At 37.5% G+C, this 15,652-nt stretch overlaps 1 protein-coding gene across 3 annotated transcripts in view; it reads right to left on the minus strand.

The window, feature by feature from the left end:
- The window catches only part of LOC114046256 (LIM and senescent cell antigen-like-containing domain protein 1), a 208,917-nt gene that overhangs the window by 77,686 nt on the left and 115,579 nt on the right, over positions 1-15,652 (minus strand). Inside the window, exon 1 of one of the 3 annotated variants that reach the window (XM_027866534.1) lies at positions 3,966-4,174. The exons of the other annotated variants lie outside the window; for them this stretch is intronic. Within the exon in view, the coding sequence (XP_027722335.1) occupies positions 3,966-4,072 (107 nt within the window). The 5' untranslated portion in view covers positions 4,073-4,174. Of the gene's footprint in view, positions 1-3,965; positions 4,175-15,652 lie in introns of those variants that run through there. 3 annotated transcript variants of the gene reach the window in all.

Here is a 15,652-nt window from a genome sequence, read left to right on the forward strand (position 1 = left end):
ACAACAATATGGTGCCTCTTAGGACTCCTGACTTCTCAGTCCAGAATTCTTTCCACTACACTATATTGTGGGGGGGGGGGGGGGGGGGGGATCCTGGGAATGGATACCCTGGGTTCTGATCCTGACTTTGCTACTGGTCAACTCTTTGACCTGCAATGTCATTTCCTCATCTGTGAGATCAACGAGTTAGACTCAAGGGCATCCCTTCTGACATCCTTTCTAGTATTAACAATCTTTGATTCTATACAAAGCATTCCCACAATACTTGAGCTCAAACAAAATGATTAGTATGGGGTAGCTGATAGAAAGCTGGCCTTAAAACCAAAAACCAAGGTTCAAGGCCTTCCTCTGATACATACTGGCTATTTTAACCTGGGCAAGACGCTTACCATTCTCAGAGCTCTAGGTAACTCTCAAAGACTGTAGAGCGCAGAGAAGGGACTTCTTAGACAGAGGAGGTTTCATCATTAGCCAATGAAAGCGCATTGTGAAAAGTAACAAAAGGAGCAATGAGAGTATTTAAGGGAATAAAAATGGAGGGTGGGAAGACCACTTTACCAATTGTTTCCCCTCATATTCTCTAACACAGGGTTTGATAATTTGCAACAGGATGAGCAGATACAAGTGTCTGCATATATATGTGTGTATATCATAGTGGTTATTTCTGGCACTATTATTTTTAAAAGCTAGTATTTTATGTAATAGAAGTATATATATATATATATATATATATATATATATATATATGCATATATATTATTTTGTGTAGCATGCAAAACCACAACTATTTAGAGGTCAAGCCACAATACATTTAAAAAAGGATGGCTTCAGTCTAAGGTTTCTAATGTGTACACAGACAATTGTACTGTAGTTGCACCTAAAAATGGAAATATAATCTGTTAGTACAAACAGAGGCCTTACATTTTCCCCAAATAAACCTCATACAAAACATGGACATCATCTATGATCGTGCTGTAACAGGTTTTGTCAAGCCCACCATCTAGTTCCCCTCTTCCATGCTAAGTGGTAGGAGACTGATAGACATCTGTCAACCAACTGATTTTCATAGTAAATATGGTTATGTCATATAAATGTTTCTCAGTGTAAACCTACATACTTTTGCATACAATTTCCTTTTTACAGTACAGTATATATTCAGGAACAAGTGACAATAGAACCAAATACTATATTTGTTTAATCTAAATAATTTTCAAATTAGCACACATAAGCAAAAATATTGCCAATTAATTCTGGGGTTAAAACATGATATGCCAGATTTCACTACTGCCAAGATCACAGACACGATGAGAAAGGTCGCCTTGCCCAATAATTTTCTATTAGATGTAGCAATAGCTAGTTATCTCTCTAGGAGGTCATAGATTTTTAACACAATACTAAAAATTAAGTTGAAATTCTATTTTGTTGAGTTTTTGTTTTGGGGCACATATTAACCAGAGGAAATTGAGTCTATGGCTGTTCAGTTGGGGCAAGAAACCTGAATTCAGGGTCTGAAGTCCTTAAGTACTCTAGCTTACAAAATACCATATATAACAAAATACCATATACTATGACAAAGGGGATAGTTTCAGAAAAACCTAAGAAGATATGAACTGATGCAAAGTGAAGTAAGCAGAACCTGGAGAACACTGTATATGATAACAACACTATTCTAACAATAAAGGATTGTGAAAGACTTAGCTACTCTGATCAATAAAAACAATGATCCACAATTCAAATAGACTCATGATGGAAAATGCTAAGCAAATTTTCTTTTATTTTACTTGCTTTTTTTTTGTCAACGTGGCTAACATGGAAATGTTTTACATGACTTCCCATGTATAATGAGTATCATATTGCTTGCCTTCTCACTTGGTAAGGGGGGGAGAGAATTTGGAATTGAAAATTTAAAAAAAAAATACTATGTATTATCATGAATTTTAAGTCATCCTCAAAATTTCAAAACAAATGCCTATCTCTGAAGACATTTATCAGCTGCACTACATTCTTTTTTTTTTCTAGAGTAATTATTTATTTACAGACAATAAAATTCATCCTTGATGAAATATAATTTAAGGGCTTAGTTAGGTTTAGCCCAAAATTGTGTTGTATGAATGTGAGGTAAGCATGAAGGGCATCCACTATCTATAATATAGTGTTCAATAGTGAAGAGACTGCAAATACTAAGGGAAAAACTCTTTTACTATTATCCGAAAGTAAAGTAAAATTTATCCGGAACACCTTCTAAGTAGCTTGGACCAGGGTTAGATTAAACTTTACTCCAAAGTTTTTAGAAATCATTTCCAACATGCTTGTCAAGTTGGGAGAATGAAACTAATTTTTTTTACTTGCCTAAACAAGCTTTTATTAAAGTATCATGGTCTAAATTTGGAGCTTTGCACCTTTCCTTCATTCTACTATGATAAAATAGGTTAGCATTTCTTCTATGATACATGCTTTCCCACGTAAGCTATTAAACATTTTGCATATAATTTAACATTTAAATGTTTAATGTGAATATTTAAAATTAAGGAAAAGGTCTAAAATTAGATGATGTAAGGGCCAAATGAATATCTTCACCTTGCCTCAGCATTTCTTCCCTGTAATATTACCACTGCTTCTCAATGAAATATGAGTCTGCAAAAACCTCTTTTTACTTAAATTCAATCTACAATATCTAGAGGTGTGAAAGATAAAAGCCCAATCCATTGAGAATAAAATGATCATTACTGATTTAAGTGCTTCCAAATAGCTCTTTTGGAAAAAGAAAAAATATTGAAGTGAAAATTTAAATGAACTTATTTCTGAATAATTCCTATAATAAGTAATGCAAATGCAAATTCAATTTTGAGGTTAAAAAGTACTTAGAATCAATCTCTACATAAAATTTAAATTGGGAATGCTGAATTGCATCTGAAAATGAGCATTTTATAGAAGAAAGATAATGCTTAGCTGAGGCTATAGCAGTTGAATCAGGGAGCTCCAATGCTTAAATTAAGAGTCTAAAAATAAGATAAAGTACTATACAGTAAATGTAATTAAGAAATAGAGAGTCACTTCCCATTCCTTCTGCCTTTAGTCAGCACTAAAACAGAAATACATTTCAGATCAGAAGCAAACTGAACCTAAATCATTTCCTTAGCAGTTTATATATTTGGGATGACTTTATAAGGGTTTTTTGGAAACTAAGGTGTGGAATTCTCACTAGTTATACTCAAAAAGTAAATCGTGTTATTTTAAGACAAATTAAATCTCCAGGAAACTTAACCTTTGTGGTGAAATAGTTAGTGAATTTTTAGTTACCCTTCCTTCCTAGGTCACATTAAGCAGTTCTACTGCATTCTTCTGCCTAAATCCATTTAAATAACAAATAACTCCCCCGTGAAGGTGGAGAAAACCCTCCCCCAAATTCTCTTCTCAAAAAATAAATAAATAAAGCTCCATGATCTAATAAGGTACACCAGGCCATTTTATAAATGTATACACACACACACACACACACACACACACACACACACACACACACACTTGGAAAAAAAAAAACTACATCATCGAAGATCCCAGAGAAGCCATATATTCTAAGGTTTTAGTGAAAGGATTTTATAAATTATAAATCATAATTTATTAAGAAGGCATGTTTCCAAAAGAGAGTTTTCTAAGATGTCAGATAAAACTGAGAGGCATGGTGGAGACCAGTAGACAAGGAATCTATCTTTTCTAACTTGGAGGAAAAAAAAAAAGATCTTTTGTTTTCACAAAGCACCAATGTAGTAATAGTATAAAGCCCTACTGCCCCTACTTTAGATCTGTCTTAGGATTTTATTAAACTCTTCACTGTAGGCTTTAAATTCCTACTTGAACTTTCTCTTCACTTATATTCCTTTTTATTATCTCTATCTAAAAGTTACGGAAGCCCATTCCAATTATAAGATGCCTTTACCTGTAGCCAACCATTAATAAGCACTCACCTTAACTTCTCCTTGGGTAACCCATTTAGTCCCAAACTATCTGGCCGATCTCGTCTCCTCCTGTAAAGACCTGAATGGGAAAGTTCTTTCAGCTGTAATGTGGTCATACTTCTCTCTACACATCAATTTTTTAAAAAGAGTTTCTGTCAAAATAGGTAGCTGCCAAGGTGTCTGGAAAGGAGATAAAGTGAGCAGCTGAGCAGCGTGTCTACTGCACACCTGCACTAGCCTGAGTTAAAACCTCAACACAGGCAGTTAGAGTACAACTTCCTGTTTCTCATATAGGTACACACCCTCTTGAGAGAGAGGAAAAAACTGTACTTCCCTTAACATCTGAGTCTTGTACCTATGAGGTCTTATCATCTGCTGAAAAGCAAAACTTTGTGTAGGAGAATAACCCTACCAATTTTTTAATGCCAAGGTTTCCATCACTGACTGAAAAGCTAGAGTCATGAAATGACCAACGAACTACTGGGAATTTGCCTTTTTATGCCAGGAAAGTCATCTCAGCACTTCACAAGAAACAGTCCCTTTGAAGATGTGCCTGGTCATCACTGGGTCTTGGGGATTCTTTGCTTAATTAAGTAAGTAAGCTTAGTAAGTAAGCTAAAAGGATGGCACCAGGAAGCAATTCAAAATCAAGGTTCTAATTTACATGAGAGGAAGGAAGATCAGATGACCTGAGAAAATTTTTATCTTTCCCCCAACATTTGTTTTCCAATAAATAATCTGACATTGTTCAGTAAGGTGGTTCCTTTCTTTATCGAATTACACACCTACCACTCTTGTTTTCTGAGCATGCACTTTACATCCCACTCTACATTTTCTGCCATCAAACAATCAACAAGTAATTATTAAGGGCCTAATATGTGCCCCTGGTCTCAAACAGCTTACCAGGGAGACAACATGGATGTATATGTTTATGGGACATCTATAAGCTATTAAGCTATTAAGACATAAGCTATCAAGTGCAATCAGACTTTTGGGATACCTAGTAAAAGTATATAAAGGATAAATATAGGACATAGCTAGGTGGTGCCATGGATAGAGTGCTGGGCCCCAAGTCAGAAAGACTCATCTTCCTGAGTTCAAATCTAGCCTCAGACACTTATTAGCTATGTGCCCCTAGGCAAGTCACTTAATCCTGTTTGCCTCCTTTCCCTTATTTGTAAAGGGAGCTGGAGAAGGAAATGGCAAATTACTCCAGCATCTCTGCCAAAAAAAACCCAAATGGGGTCACAAAGAGTCAGAAACGACTGAAAAACAACAAAAAATAGACCAACTAGAGAAGAACACAGGACATCAGCAGTTGGGTGAGAAGTCCAAGATTTATCTCAAAGAAAGTAGGGAATTCTATGAGCTGAAAAACTTGTGTAAAGTTACATCAGATTTTCGTAAATTGTTATTATGAAACTGTGATTCCAAGGAAGTAGGGCAACTCCTTCTACCTATGTAGACTGGTAAACTCCAGCCTTCCCTAAGACTTACAGGTAGTATGTGTTCAGGAGCTAACATGAATCTTCATCTTGCTGACTTCAAAACTGGCCCTCTAGTCACTAGGCTTTACTGACCACTCCACGCTGTTTTTCTACTAGAATTAATGTTTGTATAATATGTAGTCGTTTTTCAGTCATGTTTGATTCTCTGTGACCCCATTTGGGCTTTTCTTGGCAAAGATTCTAGAGAGTCATTCCCTTTTCCAGCTCATTTTTACAGATGAGGAAATTGAGGCAAACAGGTTTAAGTTACTTGCCCAGAGTCACACAGCTAATAAATGTCTCAGGCTAGATTTAAACTCAGGAAGATGAGTTTGACCTCCTGGACCTATACTCTATTTACTGTGCCATCACGTACAATATGGATACATTTATACATAGATATAGATACAGATATAGATTACACACACATACACATACATACATAATAAGTATGTGTGTACATATAAAACAATGTGTAATATAATATATGCATATTATATACACACACGTTATATATTTGTATAATATATGCACATTGCAAACTGTATATCCAGTAGACATCTTAAACTAAAAATGTAAAAATGTCCCAAAATGTACTCTGTATCTTTCCCCCCCAAAAAAATCCACTCATTCTTAGGTTAGATAAGAAAGAAATTTTAAACTGAGATGTTAGGGATTCAACATTACTTCGAAGAGGAGGAGGATTGTATTTTGGGCCAAGTGAAGATAAAAGGAGTGTTCCTAGACTCCTCCTCAACTTCTCAGTAGTCTTTGATACTGTTAATCACCTTCTCTTCCTTGATACTCTCTTCTCTCTATGTTTTGGGTACACCACTCTCCTCTGGTTCTATTCCTCCCTACCCGTCTGCTCTTTCTCAGTCTCCTTTGGTGGATCTACATCCAGATAATTCCCTATAACCATAGGGTTCCACAGGATTCTGTCCTGTGCTTTCTCTTCTCCCTCTTCATTACTCCTCTTGTGATCTCATCAGTACCCATGGATTTGATTACCACTTCCATGCTAATGATTCTCAAATCTACCTTTTCTGCCCCAACCAACTTCTGCTGACCTCCAATCTCCAACTGCCTTTCAGACATCTCAAATTGGATGTCCAATAAACACCGTAAACTAAACATGTCCAAAACTGAACTTGGCATCTTCCCTATTATTCTTGCAGGCAACACCATCCTCCCAGTCCCTCAAACTGATAACCTGGGTGTCATCCACAACTCCTCACTATCTCTCACTCCCCTAGATCCAATCTGTTGCTAAGGTCTATCAATTTCCTCTCTGCAATATCTCTTCAATACACCCTCTTCTCTCCTCTGACACTGCCACTGCCCTGATGCAGACCCCTATCACACCTCACATCCGTATTATTACAAAAGCCTGCTATTGAGTTGGCCTACCTCAAGTCTCTCCCCATTCTAATTTATCCTCCTTTCAGCCACCAAGGTGATTTTCCTAAAGCACAAGTCTGACCATGTCACTTCTATAACTCAATAAAAGCCAGTGGCTCCCTATCATGTCCATGATTAAATACAAAATCCTCTGGTATTCAAAGCCCTTATTACTTAGCTCATGGAAAACCAAGGAAACCTTACCTCCTACTTTTCCAGTCTTCTTACACCTTATTCCCCACCAGGGACCCTGGTTTCCTGGCTGTTTTATGAATAAGATACTCCATCTCTCAGCTCTGAGCATTTTTCTGGCTGTCTCCCATGCCTAGAATGTTCTCCCCTCCTTATCTCTACCTTCTGGCTTCCTTCAAGCCGCCACTAAAACCTAATCTTCTACAGAAAGTCTTTCCTAACTCCTCCTAATTCTAGTACCTTCCCTCTTTTACTTATTTCCTATTTATCCTGTATATAGCTCGTTTGTATATAGTTGTTGGCCTGTTGCCTCTCACATTAGACTGTGAGCTCCTTGAGGGCAGGGGCTATCTTTTGCTTTTTTTTTTTTTTTTTAGTACTCTTCACTTAGCACAATGCCTGACACATAGTAGGCACTTAATAAATGTTAACTGACTAACTGGCCACCTTTTCCTTTTTTGTTTCTTTTTCTGAACGCAGGCCAGAGATCAGATTTTCAGAGAATGGATTTTCCAAGTCAAGATAAGGAAGTAGTCAGGACACTGAAAAGAATTTCAGCTGAAGCACATGACTGAGATAAACCTGTCTTTCTGGAAGCCTGAGGGGAGAGATCCGGAAAATAGACTCCCTGAGTTCAAGACACAGAGAAGAGACACCCCTTCAAGAGAGAGGGGAAGATCTTTTAGACATGTCCAATGAATATATCTGTTTTGCTCGACTATAACTGTTTGTAACAGATTTTTTTGTTTTTTGTTTTCCATTCACAATGGGGAAGGATGGGAGTGGGAGGGAGAGAGAGCAGATTTTTCCTGGCTGAAAAAAAAATTAATTATAAAAGAGAAAGGAGAAGATTTCTTGACATAGCACATTCCTTGAGAAGAGTCATTCATTTCTGTTCAACTACCTAACTGGAGAGCAAAGGCAGTGAGTTGCAGGGCTTGAATATGTGGAGCTGAAGTGTGTGTGGGTGGGGACATGCTTATTTAGCACAGAGCCCCTAAAATGGAAATTGGGGAATGTGTTACCTACATTTGAAACTTAAATGTGAGTAATATGTAAGATTTATTTCGAAGATACCACTAAAGTAAAACTCTAGGGTGGAGGTAGCAAGGCAAAGACAGAAACTGACCATTTCTGAGTCTGGTGCCCAACATGAGATTCAGTCCATGTGAGCTCAGAATCCTTTGGGCTGGTAGCACTAGACCATGGGTTACATTTGGGTGTGTTTTGAATTTACCAATTTGTGTACATGTTGTTCCCCTCCCCACTTCCATACCCTTTACGGGAGAATGTAAGCTCCTTGAGATGAGCTGTTTTGATTTTTTTTTTCCTTTGAATCCTCAAAGCCCAGCATAGTACCTGACATGGGGTAGGCATTTAATAAATTGTTGAATAGAAACTGAATTGAATAAATCACTAATGGAATTTAAGGTCACAGATGACTTCTTTTTTTAAACTTTTTTTTCTTGTGTCCTTAAATCACAAGGCATGGGCAATTAACTATTCTATAAATGTCTAACATTCATCTTGATCCCAACCCTTTACCTGCTACTCCTGATGGTAGAACTTGGAAAGGAGTTTGAGTAAAGGGAATTGACTTTAGAGCCTACAGAGGCCTTAGAAATGATATAGGCCAATGTCCTTATTTTGCAGATGAATACTAAATTCCAGAGAGGTAAGGTCAGGGCCACTCAAAAGTCTAGTGACAGCTTAGACTAGAATCCCAGTCTTCTACCTACTGGGCCAATGTCTTTGCATTACATCAGTATTAATGGAGAAGGGCAGTGTCCCTACCGAAGTTCCAGGGTCATTTTAATTGATTTGGAACATCTGCCAACCAAATGTAATGCATATATGGCTGTTTAACAAGTTTTTGATGATGCAGGGGGAAAAAAGGGAATCGTTTAAAACTTAATCTAGTCTCAATTAAATAATGATGAGATTTGTAAAGGTTTCAGTGAACTCTGATTTTGTTTTCCATATGATGAGGAGCCTATAGAGACTTCAAAATGGAAAGAAAACTTTAAAGCAAGGTGACCGTGAAGTTTGTAAACTGTCAGAATCTATCATCCTAGGTTCATAGGATCACAATTTTAGAGATGGGAGAGACCTCTGAGGTTATCTAGATCAATAGATTCATTTTACAACTGAGGAAACTAAGCAATGACTTGACCAAAGTCATACTGGTAGAAGAGGCCAAAGCTGAGATTTGAACCCCAATCTACTCATTCCAAACCTAGCCCGCTTTCCATTATACCACTCTGTCTCTCAACAAGAAGGTCAGAAAAACAAAACAGACCACAGGAATTTTTTGAGGGGAAGGGGGAAGTAGACATCTTACTATGAAATATAAAAAAGAACCCATGACTATCCAAATAAAATGAAAATCAGCTGTATTCACCATAAGCTACATGTACATGAATGGGTGGTTCCTATGAAAAAAAGGACCCATGACTATCCAAATAAAATGAAAATCAGCTGTACTCACCATAAGCTACATGTACATGCATGGGTAGTTCCTAGGAAAAATACTTAAATAAGGATGGGTCAAAATTGTTTAAAAATGATTTAAAAAGTAAACGTGGTAGGCTGACGTGAAGAAAACTGCTCAGTGGCTAAGCCGTGACAAGGCAGGAAACACGTGACTGTGTGGGATACAGCCTGTTTGATAAATACATGTCCCTTGATAAATATGATGTAAGGTACCAGTTCCTAAACTGTAAAAGAAACAGGCAAAAAAAAAATCATTCTTGGGAGTTAAGTTAAATTAATTCCTTTAAGTTAGTAAAAAGACTAAAGCCTTTTCTATTCCAATATGATCAATGAAAGCTGCAGAGAGGCAGATTTTGCGCTGGATATAAAGAAAAAAATTATTAATAATGAGAGCTATACAAAGGGTGTTCTTATCTGGTTGCCGTCTGGACTGGAGAGCTTCTGAAGTCAGGTCATCAAGGAGTTATTAAAACCTATCTGTGTTGGGGTCCCTTCCTGATTCTATTCTACTGAGACACTTTTTTAAAAAGTGCCTTTCATTCCAGTTTTTTTTTCCTCTCTTTGACCTTGAGATCTTTAGTCTATGGAGCCTTTCTTCTTCTTCTTCTTCCTTTGTTTAAGCAATGGGGTTAAGTGACTTGTCCAGAGTCACACAGCTAGTAAGTGTTATATGTCTAAGGCCGCATTTGAACTCAGGTCCTCCTGACTCCACAGCCGGTGTTCTATCCACTGCACCACCAAGCTGCCCTTCCAGTTTTTTACTATCACAAAAATTGTTGCTACCAGTATTCTGTCATATACATCAAACTTTTCTTCCCATCTTTGGCTTCCTTGGGATATTAGCTCAACAACGGGATGATTACTGGATCAAAGGCGTAAGCAATTTGGTAACTTCTCTTATTAATAAAATTAATTAGTCCAGTACCGATTCATAGCTCTGACAAGAAAGTACTAGTGCTACACTGTTGGTAGAGCTGTGAACTGGTCCAAACATTCTAGAGAACAATTTGGAGCTATGCCCAAGGGCTATGAAACTGTGTACCCTCTGATCTAGCCATACTACTACTAGGTCTATGCCTCAAGGAGATCAAAGCAAAAGGAAAAGGACCCACATGTATAAATATATTTCTAATAGCTCTTTTTGTGGTGGCAAAGAATTAGAAACTGAGGGGATGCCTGTCATTTGGGGAATGGCTGGACAAACTGTGGTATATGATTGTTACGGAATGCTGTTGTGCTATAAGAAAAAATGAAGAATATGGTTTCAGAAAAACCTAGAAAGTCTACACTGCTTTCTTGCTTCTATGAACTCCTATTGCAATTATAATCAATATTCTACAGTTCAGGACTAATTTTCTTAAACTAGTTTAACAAGTATTAGCCTTGTCCTGCCCAATTATGAACTCCTTGAGACAGATACTGTATTTTAAACTTCTTTTATAGCTTCCAAAACATGTCCTAACTTAATGAAAAACCTGATTGATTTGGAAGGCCAAAGACATGGGGCATAATAGGGGAAAAAAAAAAAGCAGATTTAGGGGTCTGAATCCCAGGCTCTGCTAACTTGTTACCTGTGTGACTTAGGTCAAGTGACCAAGCAAATCACTGGCTCTCTCTGTGTTCTGGTTTCATGAAATGATTAGATGATCTGATCGCTAAGCTTCACCCCAGCACCCCCCTCTTTTTTAGTAAACAGCTGAGAAATTTTAGAAAATAATTTTCAAGGCTCAATTGATAATTTCGCATGTGTTTCAAAATACTTCTTTGCATTCAGCATTAAAGAATTTACCATTCTATAAGACAGATTATATATGCAATACAATATAAACTTTATGTAATATAATATTAACATATAATATAAACCTTTAAATACACTATAGATTTTCAGAAAAGGCTCCTTTATGGTAAGAATGTGGAAATTTAAGCACTTTCCATGCTTGCAGGGAATTACACAGTATTTTGCATGTATGAACTCAACACTTCACATCTGAGGAAAACACAAAACACAACCAACCCTAGTGTTTGCCTAAGCTTGTTACATTTCAATTCTCTGTGTCCTATTCCAAGTAACCCTTTCACGCAACAGAGGAGAAACTTAAAATATAATTAAGCATCACATCCCCCAAATCGGCAATTAGTGGTATTTAATCATCAGCTAATGTTCCTGCAAACATTTGTTAAGTACAGTGATGGTAAACTTTTGAGCCAGAGCAGCTATTACCAGCTTTTATACCCCTAACTTCAGGCAGGCCTGTGAATTGGCTGAGTACCTGTGTATTTCCAGGTCGTTGATTTCCATTTATGACATTGAACAAGAGATGGATTTTATATTGTGCAACCAAGATGTGGAGCCTGAAGGAAGTGAACCCTTTAAATGGTATCCCTTGAATAATCATTGACAGGGGAAACATTTCTCCAAATACCCTTCCGTGCTGTGTTTCAGCTTCCTCCTTTGGACATGTTTTTTATGTGTAGGAACACGTACACCCACATATACGTGAACACACAACTAAGTTGAAAGTCTCACAAAGGGCATGGCTACACCTCCAACTCCTGGTTTCTTTTCTAAGTGAAGTCTCCTGGGGTGACTGTGTTTTCTTGGTTACATGCATTAACCAAGATTTGCAGAAGTAGGTTCAAACCACAACTGTATACAATCGTGTGTGGGTTCAAGTTGAAACTCATGGGGTAAAGGATATGAAAACAAATCACCACAATTCTAGAAACAAACAACAAAAAAGGGCAAGCTATGGAGACATCAGGCAGTCCAAAGGGACAGTTCATGTGAAAAAGCTACTATGCTGTGAGAAAAGACGAATAAGGCGGGGAGATCATGACTGCCCACGTTTCCTCTGGGGTGCACTGTGTCATTAGTTAGCAGCTCTACACCTCTGATACATAATATACTTCATCATATCCCTGACCCATTGTGTCATCTATCAGCTTTATTAACAAAAATTCCTATATTGTTGTCTCATCTTAAAACCAAGGTCACAAAACAAACCACCATATTCTGTCAGGCACTTGAAAAACTCATGGGAAAACATTATTAGCATTACATGTCAAAAATATACCAGTTACCCAGAAACTTCCCTTCCAAAGAGAGACCAGAGTAGGCAAACTGCCTGTCAGCCCTGAATCTGACAAAGGAAAAGAAATTCAGGGCAGCCGAGCAGTTACTTAGTGGTTACAGAGAGCTGACTCCAGGTAGTAGATTCAAGTCCTGACTTTGAGAACCACTGGCTGTGTGACTTCAGCACAGTCACTCAACCTCTCAGTGCTCCAGTCAATTTTCTAAGACTGAGGGTTATAGAGGAGTTGCCAGCCTGCACTAGTGGAGTGAATTTCTTCATCAGAAATTTCTTCCATCAATGAAATCATATGCCTGGACCCTGCCTTCCTCCCCCCCAATTTTTTTTTTTTTTTTTTTGCTTAGGCAATCGGGGTTAAGTGACTTGCCCAGACTCACACAGCTAGTAAGTGTCAAGTGTCTGAGGCCAGATTTGAATTCAGGTCTTCCTGACTCCAAGGCCAGAGCTCTATCTACTGTGCCACCTAGCTCCCCCCCTCAAAAAAAATTGTTTTAAAATAGTGTAGAGAAAAGACTGAGTGCTGGGCCTGGAGTAAAGAAGACATCTTCCTGAGTTCAAATCTGGCCTTAGACACTTAGTAGTTGTGTGACCCTGGGCAAGTCACTTTTTGCCTCAGTTTCCTCATCTGTAAAATGAGCTGGAGAAGGAAATGGCAAAACACTCCAGTATCTTTGCCAAGAAAACCCCAAATGGGGTCACAAAGAGTTGGACACAACTGAAACAGTTGAACAAGAGGAAAGACTACAGACACATGGATGAAATATAGGCTGATATTCCAGAATTACTGTCCTCAAATTACTTCATCCCCTTGAAGATGCCATTGCCTCAGTTTCCTTATTTCTAAAGTCTCTTTGTATTCTTAAAATTACGCTATCTTATGATTACCAAAAGAATATATGGCTATCTAATGCTGAACAAATGACATTTATCAAAGGGATCATAAATTTCAAGCTAGAAGGAACTGCAGAGGTGAATTTGTACAACCCCCTTGTTTTAGGGGGTTTAGAGGGAAGGGAAGCCCATAACGATTAAATGAGTAGCTTCAAGGCCACACTGGTAGTGATTCAGGAAAGGATCTGAATCCCTCTGCTTAGGCTCCAAATCCAGTGATGTTCCATTGTGTATACTGCATGGCCTCTTACTGAAAGATGGCCAACAAAGGGTGGGTTCTCTGTGGGTCTCTCATCAGGTGCTTGGGTAGAAATCTTACTTTTGAATAGAAAATTGATAAATGAAAAGAATAGTTTATTATGCTACATGTAACAAACAAGTCTAAAAGGTAAGAGAATGACTACAGAGAAATGACTACATTTCCCCATCAAATTATGAACCCTAAACACATAATGAAATACCATAAAGAATAAAGAGGTGGTATTGTGGAATAATGGATAAAGTGCTGTGCTTGGAGCCAGGAAGATCTTATTTCAAATTCCACCTCACTTAATCTCCCTAAGCCTCAGTTTCCATATCTGTAAATAATATAGGTAATAATACCTATACTATCTATTTTGAAAAGTTGTTTTGAAGCTCAAATGAAATATATGCAATTTAATTCAGTAAACATTTATTAAGTGCCTGCTAGGTGTCAGGCACTATCTAAGTGCCAGGATACAAAAAAAGATAAAAGACCATCCTTGCTTTGGCCGCTTACACTCTAACGGGAGAAACAAGATACAAACAAATATATACAAAAAGAGGCAAAAGACATACTCAGCCTTCAAGGAGCTTACAATCTAATTGGGGAAAACAACACAGGAAAAAATATATATAAAGCAAGCTATATACAGGATAAATAAGAAGTAATTGAGGGAGGGAAGACATTGGAATTGCACTTACAGGAGGGCAGGGAGGTCAACAGTCAGTGGAGGGCAGGGGACAGACTTCCAGGCATGGGGCACAGCCAGGGAGAATATGATTTTTTAACTTTAAAGTGATACATATCTAAAGGTCAACATTAAATTCTATAAATGTGACTTATAATGAAAAGGCATTAGTGGTGACTTCTTAGTGGTAGCTAACATCTTGCACAAAGAAAGTATTTAATAATAGTATCTTAAGATTATAGATTTAGAGTTGGAAGGGACCTCAGGGCTCATTAGTTAAATACCTTCCTTTTCCAGATGATAAAACTGAGGCCCAGAGAATGAACTTGACTTACCCAAGGTCACAAAGGTAGCTAAGAGATGTGATCTGAAATTTAGGACTCTGGCTTCAAATCTATGCACTCTTGAGGAGAAAAAAAAGAAGCAATAGAGATTAGTCCAGTTTCTAGTCTTAAAGTTTTGTAATTAATCCTTTTCACAAACATCATTGTTTTTAATGAAGAAATAGCCTGGAGCAGTGGAATGAGCATAGGATTTAGAATCCTAGGTGTTTCCTTTTCAAATCTTGGCTTTAATACTACCTCTAGGCAAGTCATTTCACTTTCCTGGGCCTCAAATTTCCTCATCTGTAAACTAAGGGTATTATTAGCCTCAAAGACCTCTGAGATTCCTTTTCTGCCTATAAGCAAAAGATACGCAAATCCACATAAGGGAATTTGGAATATGCTGCATTTTAGGGCACAGATGTATTTCAGAAAAGACGTGGCTAAATTTCATATTTTGCAAATTGAATCAAGTCAAATTCATCAAGGAAGTTCTTCAGCCAAAGGAATTTTCTTGGTACTCATTTTGTTAAGCGAATAATCACTACTAACGCCATTTTTTGGGGGGTAAAAGTAAATTTTTGCATGTTAATTGGCTTAAAGTCAGATACCTACAATGTCTTTTGGATCGCTGTAATGCTGCTAAATTCAGTTCCATTTTGCACTTCATAATATCCAAATATCTGATAAAGTTTCCTAAAATAAACTTTCACTTTAAAAAAAAAATCAATTGACAAAAGTTCTTGTGCGTGACAGGACAAAAAATACAAGCTTGTTTTCTACATTCCAAGACTGTTAGAATCAAGAGTCAACAACTCTGGTAGACTGAGTACTATGGGTAACAAACATAGCTCCTCTCCCTTTCCTGAAATTCAAAGGTATGTA

The sequence above is a fragment of the Vombatus ursinus genome, unplaced genomic scaffold, assembly GCF_900497805.2.
Source record: "Vombatus ursinus unplaced genomic scaffold, bare-nosed wombat genome assembly UNPS02014781.1, whole genome shotgun sequence".
In the NCBI taxonomy this organism is placed as follows: domain Eukaryota; kingdom Metazoa; phylum Chordata; class Mammalia; order Diprotodontia; family Vombatidae; genus Vombatus; species Vombatus ursinus.